The 12,953-nt window shown below is 41.3% G+C and overlaps 1 protein-coding gene across 15 annotated transcripts in view; it reads left to right on the forward strand.

Moving 5' to 3' along the window:
* The window catches only part of IL1RAPL2 (interleukin 1 receptor accessory protein like 2), a 389,872-nt gene that overhangs the window by 36,031 nt on the left and 340,888 nt on the right, over positions 1 to 12,953 (forward strand). For 13 of the 15 annotated variants that reach the window (XM_069867567.1, XM_069867568.1, XM_069867574.1 and 10 more), the window contains one exon: positions 3,391 to 3,491. The exons of the other annotated variants lie outside the window; for them this stretch is intronic. In XM_069867567.1, coding sequence (XP_069723668.1) covers positions 3,410 to 3,491 — 82 coding nt within the window. In that variant the 5' untranslated portion in view covers positions 3,391 to 3,409. Of the gene's footprint in view, positions 1 to 3,390; positions 3,492 to 12,953 lie in introns of those variants that run through there. 15 annotated transcript variants of the gene reach the window in all.

A 12,953-nucleotide genomic window follows, 5' to 3' on the forward strand; every position in this document is an offset into this window, starting at 1 on the left:
TGCCCAAGCCCTCTTTGCTGAGGACTCAAAGAAAGAACTAAGGTTGTCAACACAGGTGAAAGGCAGCAGGGTAGCATATGGGAGTCAGGGTTTCTGCTAGAAGAACAGAATTTGTGCTGCAATCACAGCCTGATCTCCTTGCAGTTGCTGGGTGCTTAGAGCAGACTGGGAAAGCTTCCTGAAGTCTGTGGTCTGTAGCATCAAACAGGATGAGGAGGGAAAGGGTAGCCTTGTTAGCAGTGGAACGATTGAGAATACAGTTGTCACGGTTTGCTTCTTCTATATTTCTCCCTCTGATGGTAACAGTCTCCCTGTACATATCTCAATACAAACACAACCTGGCAGCCCACAACAAGGGCAGGATTATCTTCTTTAATGATTCTTTCAGCCTTCTCAACAAGCACTTTATTCTGTGTCTCTCTGCCCCTCTCTCTGTGATCTTGGGCACATGAGCTATAATTGGGTGTTTCTATATCTGTATTAAGTAAGACATCCTCTTCACTCTTCTGGGAATGGTCCTAAACTTGGTCTCTTGTGAGGGGTATCCAGTAGAGTTGTTGTTACAGCTGTGAGCCCCTACTCACAGCTTGGAGCTGGCAGCATCCGAGTGAGCAGCTCCTCAGAAAAACGCTGCTCAGTGCCTGTGAGGAGAAAGTTTGTCAAATGACAAAATCTGCCCTGCTTGAAGGAAAATTCCTAGATTATAGAAAAATGGTATTGAATGTTAACTGGTTTGTCCCTTATCGTATCTCTTCAAGCTAGACAGCTTATTCATGTTCTTCATCAGATCACAAGCGCTCTTCCACTCATTTATTTCCAGAAACGCTAGTAGGTCTAGCACAGGATTGTCCTGAGTCTCTAGTCCATCCCACTGCCTGACATGTGAGTGAATGGCCCAGAGGAGGGAGTTTTGACATTGGTCCCACTGGGAGACATGATGGGAATCTTTGCAGGCTCAGAAGGCTCCTGAGCAAATTTAGAGACTTTGTCCTGGACACATACAGCCCTCCCTCTTTTGGCTGCTTGACTTTCTTCTGGGGGCAATACATCTCCTACTGTACCTTGCATTCTTTGTCAAATTGTTTTTTAAAAAGTCATCTGTGATATGTCAGTTTGAACAGCCTTTTTGTCTGTAGCTGCCTGCTGTCTCAGGACAGTAACCAGTGACCCACTCGTCACACTGATGTGACTGATCCTGCCTTCTTCTAGTTGGATGTCTAGGATGGTGAAGATGACACCTCGAACTGATGATTATTTTCATGCCAGCTTTAGTGGGGTTGTGTCAGACGTGACAAGCTGAGACTCTGGGCTAAGCTGTGAATAACTGGATGGTGGAGTAGTTTTTTGCCCTTTTCTTCTTTTATTTTCCTTATTTTTGCAGGTGCAGTGCCTGGCTGCCTTGGTGAGGACAGGGCTTCAAAAAGCAAAGCTCATATCTGTGCTGATGGAACCAAGATTTTCCCCCTTTCTCTAGCATGAATGTTGGCTGTCAGAACTTGCTTTGAATTTTAAAGTGTATTTAATGCAGCATAGCTCATTTTGGGTGGGGATGGGGGGACCCACATGAAAAAAGACCTAGGAGTTCCGTACTTAAGCTGTAATAACCGAAGGGAGGAAAGTGGAGAAAGTAATTTGCAAAGCTACACTTGAAAATCATTCTAGCATAACATCATCATTACAATTATCTGTCAAAAGATTTAGTTCAATTACTTTTTTTTAAGCTCGCTTGTCAAGATGGCCTTGCATGTTTCAGGATTTTGGTACTCCAAGGAGAGTTTAAGGAAGAATGAATACTAATTCTGCCATTAACCACTGTCAGACAGCCTTCAGTGCATATTATTCCTTGAAAACTCCTTTAGCATTGTTACCGTGGGGAATCAATAGGCTTAAAGTGCCCATGGGAACATAGAATCAAGGGGAGAGCAAAAATCTACTGTCTATTTATAGCTTGCAGTATGGTAAGGTGAGAGGGGGAAATCTTCGGTTGCAAGTCGTAATTTTGAAATAATTGAATAGCAGCTTAGTTGCCGTCGTGTAAAAAAATCATATGTGGTTCCTTATATTTTCTTCACACAGCGATAGGCTGGTAGTAAAATTTCAAGGGAATTATATTTGATGTAATAAATTAAACTGAATAATTTTCTGCGATCTGCAGGTCTTTGCACCCTCACGTTCAATGAATGTTCAGAGCTGCAGGGGTTAGGGCTGCTCCAAAGTTGAGGTGCCTCTGAGAGGGCTTGTGGGTGGATGGGGTGCAGCGCTTAAGAATGTTTCTGTTGCGTTGGCCTTTGTTTTGCATCCTAATACAGGTAGTTTTGTGCTTTTCTATCTAAAAGAAACTGCTGTAAAATGTTTGCTGAATCTTTTGGTGCAAATAATAATTATACTGATGTAAATGGCTGCCCTCTTTATCAGAGAATAAGTGTCCTGATCTAAAATCTGTATTTGATATGGAGATGAATTTCTGGAGTCTAAATATGTCAAGCTACTTAAAAGACCTGTGACCTCAAGCTGTATTTGAGGATTCTGGCTTATAATTAAGTATCTCTGTCTCTTCATTTAGAGAGAGAGAGAGACGTATAAAGAGGTGGATATTGCTGAGTTCAGATTTGTTCTACTGGTTTTTAAAGACAGTTTAGGAGCCTCAGTTTGCTCTTGCTATGTTTTCTTGAATGACCTTGTTACTTGTAAGTGAAAACAGAATTAGTTAAAATCTAATTTAAAATTGTATTTTTTTCTTTTTTAATATACATAATATACATAATATAAAGCAGGTAGTAAAGCTCACAGGAGAGACTACCTTTGCCTTTTTAACAAGGATCCCAAGACGTGCATATGTTGATTTTTGAATTTTGTTCACCTGTCTTTACCTCACTTTATAGGAGAAATCTCTGGAACGGCATTAATTCCTTGCAGCTTTTACAGGCTCCAGTTGGAAAATAAGGCTGCTTAGAGAAATTGCATGAATAACCTACTCTTTATCTCTTCATGAACGATGTGATGTTAATTTTTAAGTGTGTAGCCTGTTTCTTTGAGACAGAACTAATCATGACCATCAGGGTCTCCCCCTTAAATAACATAAATCTACCAGATTAGATCCATACTATTTCAAATAAACAGTTAAATCTCGTGGTTTTTTTAAGCAAAATATTATTTTCAAAGTGTCATTTAAAAAAGCCCAGCCTTTCTGTGTGATAGTCAGAGATAAATTATTCATGGGCAGTTACTTTGAACCATTATGTTTTCCTACCTCTGCATAAAAATAAACCCAGAAGTCACTAGATTAAGCTGTTGCCCTGTAATAGTTCTTTAAGAAATGTTTAACTGTAGCTGCTGCTTTGTTGTAGTGAAGAGCTGTGATTCAGACTTCATACTATGTTTGCATTTCAGCTGTCACAGAAAGTGAAAGATGAAGCCTCTTGTTCTCTTGGTTCTTGTGATCTCTCCTGTAGTCAGCATGAATTTGAAGCTCGTGTCAAAGAGAAATTCTGGTAAGTCACAGAAAAATATTTTTACTCTTGAATCTGGACCTAGTCCTCATGCAATTAAGCATTTTAGATGGCTGCTTTTTGTTTTGCGTATATACACTTCATGTTCTCTTCTGAGGAAAAATAAAAAGTCATGACCAATGTGGTTTATTAACCAAATGGTAAAGGATGAATTTTCTCACTGTAGTGTTCTGTTGCTGTGACTTTAAGCCGTTTGAAAGTGTCCTTATGTTTTCTTTTACTTAAAAAAAAAAGAAATTGAAAAGTTTGATCCAATTGAAAACCCATAATGGTAATGATGACTTTGGCATTGTTTTAGCATCCAGTCTTTTACTTGTGCTAACGGATTTTATTAACTGTGGATGTGGTTTGTGGTGAATTTTAAGTCTGGATAATTTTTTTGCATGTTAGGGTGGGAAGAGCTTTTCTGGGTAGATAATCTCTGATTATTCTGGCAGAGGAAGGGAGTGGGAGTTGGTTTATGTTTACATCCGCTTTTGAAGCGCACTAACAGAACACTTCAAGCATTAGAGTATCTCCTTCCAGGATAGACACTTGAACTGGATAATGTTTCATTTATACTAGAATCTGAAGCGGCTTCTAGTCCATGCAGCTGTCCCCCCTCAAAGGGAATGACTTCTTGAGACTGTTTGCCTTTCTCGAGCTGTGAGTTTGGAAGGGCTTTGGGCAGACGAGTTGGTTAGCTGCAGTGTCGCATAGTGGTGTTAATCTGCTTGAGCCTTGTGTACGTAGGCACTTAACTGATGTAGGATACATGGAATATTCTTAAACTTGCATGTTAACACACTCAGTTTTCCAGTAGCCGTGCACTCTACGTACAAGCGTGAGGGCTTCCATTGATCTGCTGTCCTTAATTTTTTCAGGCAACACTCTTAGCAGTGCAGGTACAAACAGGTATTACTGTCTTCAATTGGTGTGGCCAGTTTTACATTTAATTTCTGCCTGGCTTCTTCCTGCTGGGCTACAAAGTATAAACAAGTGCTGCTAAATCCAACTAGTCTACAGCCTCTTGCTGTATTTTTTGTGTCCTGAGCCCCATGAGAACAGTCATGGATATTGGAATTTGGCTACAGTGGAGCTTGATCTAAACTTTGCTAAGTGTGATCATATTTTTGTTTTTCAAAACTGCTACTACTGGCCTGGATGGAAACCCCTATGAGATCTATAAGCTTTGTAGCAGAGCAGCCTTGCTTCACTGGTGCTGGGGAACACCACCTGGCTGCAAGGAAGGGCCTTCGCATTTCCTTTATTAGAAGCACACGTCTGTAGGAGTAACGTGACAGTGGTTATAGCACTCTTCAGCTGGTAGCTTAACTTTAATTATATTTTAGTGTTTGTTTTTAAATTTGATTTCTTTGAGTCTGCAGAATGTCTTGTGTTACTGGCAGCTGCTGACAGTATCAATTCAGGTTGAGTACTGGGGGAAAAATGCTTTAATATGTTAGACTGCCTATTGCTAGATATAACCCACTAGTGCATAGCTGGTCCTTCTTCTTTTCCTTTGATCAAGTTGGTATACGTTGAGTAGAAGATGAAAAGGCAAAATGCACATAAAGAAAAGTTATAATTTCTTTGCAAGTACATGATCATGTAGTTGGTTTTCAACTTAAATATTCATTGTCATACTTGCTGGTTTGTTCTTTGTTGTGTGGACCAAACTACTGATTTTAATTTCTTTTTCTTTTCTCCACTACATTGTGCATGAAAAACTCTCTGTTTCGCTGATTTCAGCTCTTGGAGCAAAATTGATAATTTGACTCCCTCTCTGAAAGGGGCTTTTGACATGAGGAACTGTTGTTTGATTGCTTGGGGCTTCACTAAATATTTTATGTTGTGAAAGGACAGATGCTTCAGAGGCGTCTGAATTTTAACTATTGCATGGAGAAACAATGAGACCATGCTGCTTGATAAGGTGACAGTAGCTATAGTGTGCTGGTACTGTAGTTCAGGGTCTTTTTTCATTTCTTTTTTCCCCCCACTACTGTCTTGATGAAGGAGAGTGGGAAGGGGAAAGGAATTTGGTGGTTATTTGTGGGCAGCTGCACTGCAGTGAAACAGCAGCATGTCTGACAGCGGGAAGCTTATTTTAGCACAGATGAGAGCCAGGATGGGTGGGGGGAGAGCAAAGGAGTGGGTGGGGTGCCCAAATGACACCCTGTGGATAGCATCTCTGCAGCAATGTGCTGGATTGATGTTGTAGTCTTGGGTCTTTCTGGCTATTGGTATGGAGATGTCTAAGCCGGTGAGCATCCTTAAAAGAGGAAGGGAAATTGTGTGGACAGTTATGTAGAGCTGTGTGAAGTAGTGCACGGAAAGTGCTGACACTGATGATAAAGACAGATTTGGGCTACTAGGGCAATAAACCAGCAAAATCGGGGTATTGGTATCTTTGCTGACTTACGTAGGCTGGCGGTTTTCCAAGCAATATGTAGAATTATTGCATGAATGGCCAGAATTGTGATTAGTGTTGAGTACAAGAGCAATTATTAAATTGACAAGCATGTCTGTAGTATCAAAGAACGTATCTTGTTTAAGGGGTGTAGAGAGAATCTAAAGAGAGCTGAGTTGAAGAGGACTTGGAGTGGAGCAATGAGGAGGTGTGGTGGTGTGTTCAGATAATGCAAAGGTATCGCTGAACCCGAGGCAGTCAAAAGCAGGACAAGAGTGTCCAGAAGGGCATTAGCAGTGAAACTGAAGTTGCTTTAAAGAGAAGAGAGGTTTGGCTAGGAATGCATCTTCAGAGGCTGGTGGGAAAACATTACTTTGAAGCTAAAGCATGTTTGGCTTCATTCGTCCTCATCTTTCTTCCAAGGTGAGGATGAGAATTCCATACAGCAAACACAGACAGTACACAGGGGCTGGACAACAGGCAAGAGTCATTAAAAGAGGGGTCAGGAGTGGAGGATCCAAGATGTCAAACAAAGTGATGAAATGACACTCCAGCTGCAAGCATAGGAATAAAGTTTGCTGAAGAAACAGCCCTCATGGAAGGGTGGAGGAAAACAGAACTGAAAGATTTCTCTCATATACTTTACTTGCCCTTTGTTATAGATTCAGGTGTCCGTATTTCCGTTTGGAGAAGGCAAACAGGAATGCACGTGTAGGCAAAAAATTCACAGGCAGCAACTTCCAGATACTCCAAAAGAAATCTGTCATATCTACAGAGTAATGATTGCTGTTTGTGGTGGGAACAGAACAGTTTGCCTCAAGCATCTGTGTGAATGTAATGTTGACTTAAGTTTCACATGCATTTCTTAGTATTAAGAAGCTTTTTTGAAAGCTGCAGGTCGTCCTTTTTGCCTGCTTTAAGAAGTAAAAATGAGAAAACAGCTAACACTGGGACTGCAGCCTTCGCAATACCTAGAAAGGGTATTTTACAAGTGGAGGTTATACAAATAAATTGAGGACGTGGGAGCTGCTAGGTTCCCAGCTGGTAGGTGATTTCCTTTTAATCTGATTAAGTGACTTTTTTCCCCAAGCCCTTTGTATATAGTGCATTGAATAATCATAGCAGGGAATATAAAACCAATTAAGAAAATCATTGCATTTTTTTAATCAAAAGATTTTTCAGATTATAGATTCTATTTGACTTAGCAGACATAATTCCGTTAGTAAATAATTGATGCCATTTATTGTTGCTGTATTTATTTGCTGAGCCGAAATACCCTGTCTCAGCATGTTAGAGCTCCGGAGGTCATGCCAGCCCTACATGGAGGAGCATGGGCAGAAACCCACAAGGTTTCCACGAGGCTGCTGGCTGCAGAGCTGCTAGTAGTCTTTCTGCAGGTTAGCAGGGCTTAATCGGCTTAGCCCTTGCCTCCAGTATGCCCTCCAGGCTACAGAGTCTCATGTCTTCTCCTCTATAGTGTCAGGTGGATGTGCTTTGGGATTCCAGCCTTCCTTCTTTTTATCTTGGGGCCACCCCAAAGGCAGTCGTACACCAGAGGAGGAAATGCACCTCTGAGTCACCCTCCACCTGCATCCAACTTTGCTACCAACGGCTTGGTAGAGAGAGAGAGAGGGCTTGACTTAGCATCATGCCTTGCTGTCCATGAACATAGCCAAACTGTCTTAAAGCCTGTCACTGGTGTTGCAGTGGTTGGGACATAATGCTTTAACACATTTGTTTTAAACCTATTGGCTTGATATTTTGTGCTTTTAAAATGTCATGCAAAAACTTACTGTGGTCTGCTGTAGATGTTCACTTTCCTCCTAGTTATCGCTACTCCAGTCTAAGATTTCCCTCTGCTCCCTTCTATGAAGCTCCATCTTCCTGTATTGTTGCCTGATCCCTCTGGCCTTGGAAATCATGACATACGTGGAAGTGGAGGTGTTTGTACTTCAGAGGTGACCCATGGATTTGTGTCTGGAGTGGGATATCCTAGAGGAGCCTAACTCTTACAGTCTGTTACTCCTGCTGGAGTGGGCCCCAAGAGGAGCTGCAGGATGAGCACTCTCAGTTGCCGTTTGCTTTTTGTTTTTAATTGCATCTGCCTGAAGAGCTCACTTCTGGCCCTGCTGTAAAATGCACAGCTATAAGCCCTTTCAATTTATGAGACATAAGTGATGCAAAAGAGGCTTTCCGCTTTTACTTCCTCCAAATAGTGTGCAAACATAGAGGAAATGGGAGCTTGGCAATGTTAATCAGCATACACTGATCTCTTACTTTTCCCAGAATCACAGGATAGTTTGGGTTGGAAGGGACCTTAAAGATCATATAGTTGCAACCCCCCTTCCATGGGCAGGGACACATCCCACCGGATCAGGCTGCCCAAGGCCCATCCAACCTGGCCTTGAACACCTCCAGGGACGGGGCAGCCACAGCTTCCCTGGGCAACTTGTGCCCACTCTCATCATGAAGAAATTCCTCCTTATGTCTAGTCTAAATCTGCCCCTTTCCAGTTTATACCCATTGCTACTACATGTCTTTGTAAACAGTCCCTCCCAAGCCTTCTTGTAGGGCCCCTTCAGGTACTGAAGATGGTTAACTCCAGCAAACAGAAATAAGTCATAATGACCATTGTTCTAATGTTCGTCAATGCAGGAATGTAAAGTCCCTCTCACAATTGTATCTGCTCATGGGTTCATGGCTGCTCTCCATCTGTTCAGTTTGGAGCAGTGAGAAGTGAGGAGCCAGGCTTCTGCACTCAGTCAGGTCTTGGGGGGGGCTACCAGCAAATAAGTTGTAAAGCACCTTGTTAAGGGAGTCTCAGCCTTAGTTTCCTCTGCTCTCGACAGCAAACAGCATTGCAGCTAACAGACCGATCTGTGAGACAGCTTGCAGCATTTAGACGTTCTTCTGTTGGCTGGTGGAGAGGAAAAGAGACGTGTAGAGAAGAACAAGAAAGGAAATAATCTGCTAGAGGTTTGGAGTTTTTTAGTGACCTCAACCTGACAGGGTTTAAATACTGAACTTATTTAAACACTCAAATTTTTAGCTATTGTAGTAATTTAAAATGAGTTCATGTATAATTAAAACAATTAAAATATTGAGCTGATACTTAAATATTAAAGCTAAAGTCCTTTCCCAAAAGGGAAACTGCAGCTTTATCTGAAAAAAATAAATGAGCACAATTAAATTGTTCTGAATAGCAGTAAATCACATAGGTAGTAGGATCTTTAGGGACAGGGAGAAATAAGCAAAGCATGAAAGAAATGTCATTTCCTCAGTCAAAAATCTATAATCTTACAGTTTTGCAATGGGCATTGGGTCAACTCTTTGGATATCTGCTGTACACCTAGCTGCAGCGTGTAAGAGTTTATTAATAATATCTGAACCTCTAGTAGAAATAGCATCATGATTGAGAAATCTTCCAGCTCTCTGCCTTTAATGGGATAATATTTTTTTCCCCTCCCCCAAATGGGGCCATTTAAAATGGAAAAAAAAAGTATCAAGGTGTCTTTACTTTGTTTTCTTTAAGATTCTAAATAGAAATTCTAAGAGAGCTCTTCACTTTGGTATCTATGGTGTGCTCACTTTGAGGGTGTCTCCCCTAGGTTTGTGTCTTTACTCTGAAACTGACTATCACAAGGACAGGGAAAGTTATTCTGGCATGTTCTGTTTTTCAACTTGTTCATTAAAATGTTTCTGGGAGGTCTGTCTTACATAATGTTCAAATGAAAGTATAAATAAACCGGCTGCAAACTTACCCAGAGCACAGTTTGGGAACCATGGAATCGTAGAATGGTTTGGGTTGGAAGCGACCTTTAAAGGTCATTTAGTCCAATCCCAATGCAGAAAGCAGGGACACCTTCAACCAGATCAGGTTGCTCAGAGCCCCATCAAACCTGACCTTGAATGTTTCCACGGATGGGGCTTCCACCACCTCTCTAGGCAACCTATGCCTGTGTTTTTACCACCCACCCCTTCCTTGTATCTGGTCTTCTAGTTTAAAACCATTCCTTCTTGTCCTTTTGCAACAGGCCCTGTGAAAAAGTCCATCCCCATCATTCTTATCAGCCCCTTTTAAGTACTGAAAGGCCACAGTAAGATCTTACTGTAGCCTTCCCTTCTCCAGGCTGAACAACCCAAACTCTCTCAGCCTTTCTTCATAAGAGAAGTGTTCCATCCCTCTGATCATTTCCATGGCCTCCTCTAGACTCACTCTGTCAGGTCCATGTCTTTTCTGGGCTGAAGACTCCAGAGCTGGATGCAGTTCTTCAGGTGGGGTCTTACTAGAGCAGAGTAGAGTGGCAGGATCGCCTCCCGTCACCTGCCAGCTGTGCTGCTGGTGATGCAGCCCAGGATATGGTTGGGCTTCTGGGCTGTTGTGTTCATCAGGGAGAGTTTGCTTTGTTTGGCTTTCCCTTTCTGGCTGACGTACCTATAGAAGTTAATTTTTGGCATTTAAGTTTGGAGAAGTTGGTTTAGCAAAAGGAAACGTCAGTGTTTTCCCTCTTCAGGTGGTGCAGAGTTAAGTATTTCAAGTTGTTGACCTGTGAAGAAGGAAGGACTTCTTTTTAGTGTAGTACATGTACGTTCAAGCCTTAGTTTATAGACCTGTGTGAGATTGTTGTGGTACTGTTATAACTTGCTACAGTAAAAATGATTGCCTATCTATGAGTTGAAAGCAAAATTGATCTGAGCTGCAGTGTCACCTCTAGAGTGTGCGTTCTGTCACTTTATTAATCTCTAACCCTTTCATATCCAATTGATTCTTTCCTACAAGAAGCGTGATTAGTACTTATGATGCACACTGATACGGAAACATACAGTGCTCCGACAATGAAGACAGAGACTTAGATTGAAGTTAAGCTTTGTGTTCTGCTTTTCTGAGACACAGTAACCCAGATGCCTGCCAGCCTCTGCTGTCAGTTCCCTCTTACTTGCTCTCCCCATGTAATTAATTGTTCGAGGAAGGAACAGAGGCAGCATGAGGGTATTTCTGTTAGCTTGACTTGTTTTAGACCTCTTCCACCTTTGAGAGTCACAAATCCGTAGCTCTGTTGTGTTGGACATAATCTATGGGAACTCACTCCCAGTGAGGAGGGTGTGTAGACACAGGTGCAGTTGGTTGGTGTCTTTGAGGGATCAGTATTCCTTTAAAAAGGTGTCTACTGAGATTTGTGCATCCATTATTATATCAGGCTTTGTCATTTCTGTTGCTGTAATTCAGTAGGAGGAATGGGAACCTGCATCAGCCACTGACTGCTAACCTGACCTACCAGCCTCTTGGGGCAGGAGGCATCAGGGAAAGGGGTAAATGTGGCAGCAAGCCCTTGAGGGATTCAGCTCCCCTATCAATGGATAGTCCTTAAACAGGGCAAAGGGGAAAGCTTGAAGTTCCCAAATTCTTTTCTAATGTTTAAAGTACAGTACTTTCTATGTCACCGGGATGTACTGCTGTTTAGGCATCTGCTAACCATGTGTACAGTTTAACTGTTTGTTAGGGCTATGTGGTAGAGGCCTTGAAGCATGACAGTAATAGTATTATTTTTTGGACTTTCACTATTCTAGTTGTGCTTTGTTACCTTGACAGGAATTTTTTGTTTGTTTGCTTGTTTGTTTTTTTGATGGGTTTTTTTTTTTTTTAGTCTTATGGGACTGTTTGGTGTTTTTAGTAAACATCTCCTACCATGATATTTAATACAAGTTCATTTTGTCTCTAATGTTTGCATCACAGTTATTCCTATATTGTAGACGATAGAAAATCATCCAGAGACAGAGCAGTGTTCAGGCTGCCCGGCACACTGAAGGTGATGTGGGGGAATAACACAAACATTTCCCTCTGTTCTGTTGCTAATGCAACATAACATTTCCTTGTCTAAGGACAAGGAAACCAGTACTATCTCCTGGAGAAGCTCTGAGGCTGAAATAAATATGTACATAGAATGTGTTTTATGTCCTTAGATACATGTGCTAGGGAGAAGTGTTTGTAATTTCTGTTATTTTTCAGTAGAAGACAGTAAGATATGCCTGCTTGAAATGGAGGAAAAGGAGAGAGATTGTTACACCAGGTTTTTTGCACTAGTTTTAGGCTAGGAGCTTTTGCCTCTGTCACAAGCCTGTTGTGTGTGTTGGCTATAAGCTGTCCTCCTGTGGTATCATGAAGGAGACAGACGGAAGAAAACACTTAAGACTGCGAACGGCACATGGAGGGACCAAAAGCCTTGGAAGATGCCAATCCAAGTCTCTTGGGTAACCAAGTTTGTATAAACCCGTGTAAATACTTATTCCTCTGAGCTAAAGAACATTTGTTGATCATAAACAGCAGCAACTCTGCAGGTGTTCAGCTGCATTTGAGCTACTCTGGGCTTCACCTGTGCTTACCTAGTATCTGCCTCTAGATTTTTAGCAATAGCAGGAAATGGAGTTCTGTCATCAGATGTATGAATAGCTTTAAAACAGCTTTATCCAAGGACATGTCAGTGTATAGTCTAACCAGATGCTCATGTTTGCTTAGAGAAACTCTGATTCTTCCATCCAACTATACAAATAGTTACTGTGAGTGCAAAGTTGTTTCACAGTTCTCTTTTTTTTTAAAAAAAAAAGAGGTTTTTTTATTATTTTGGAATTAATGGATATTGTCTGGTATTTTCAAGATAGAAGTGACTTAAAATTTGTGAAGACTGTTCGTATGATAGGGCAGATTTTTCACACGATAAAGGGGAATTGTTTGTTCTTGGATTTAAGCATTATGTTTTTGTTTTGCTGGTGCTCTCTGTCATCCTAAGCTTATTTGGATCAATGTGCAGAGCCACTTCATGCATGCTTTTGCTGTCTTACATGTTCAGCAGAACAGGTATGTGGGTGGCCTTGGAAAGGGAAGAGTAATATGAGACATAATTATTCTGGAATCTTTGAGCTAATGATAAAATGCAGAAATATAACCACATTCTGCAAACTAGGGCTCACCAGAATTTCTTTTCAGTGACACAGTTTCATTTTGAACAGTAAATTCCCTGAGATGAATACATTTAATAAGCAATGTAAAACTGCTGGAA

The sequence above is a fragment of the Phaenicophaeus curvirostris genome, chromosome 13 (assembly GCF_032191515.1).
Source record: "Phaenicophaeus curvirostris isolate KB17595 chromosome 13, BPBGC_Pcur_1.0, whole genome shotgun sequence".
Taxonomy (NCBI): domain Eukaryota; kingdom Metazoa; phylum Chordata; class Aves; order Cuculiformes; family Cuculidae; genus Phaenicophaeus; species Phaenicophaeus curvirostris.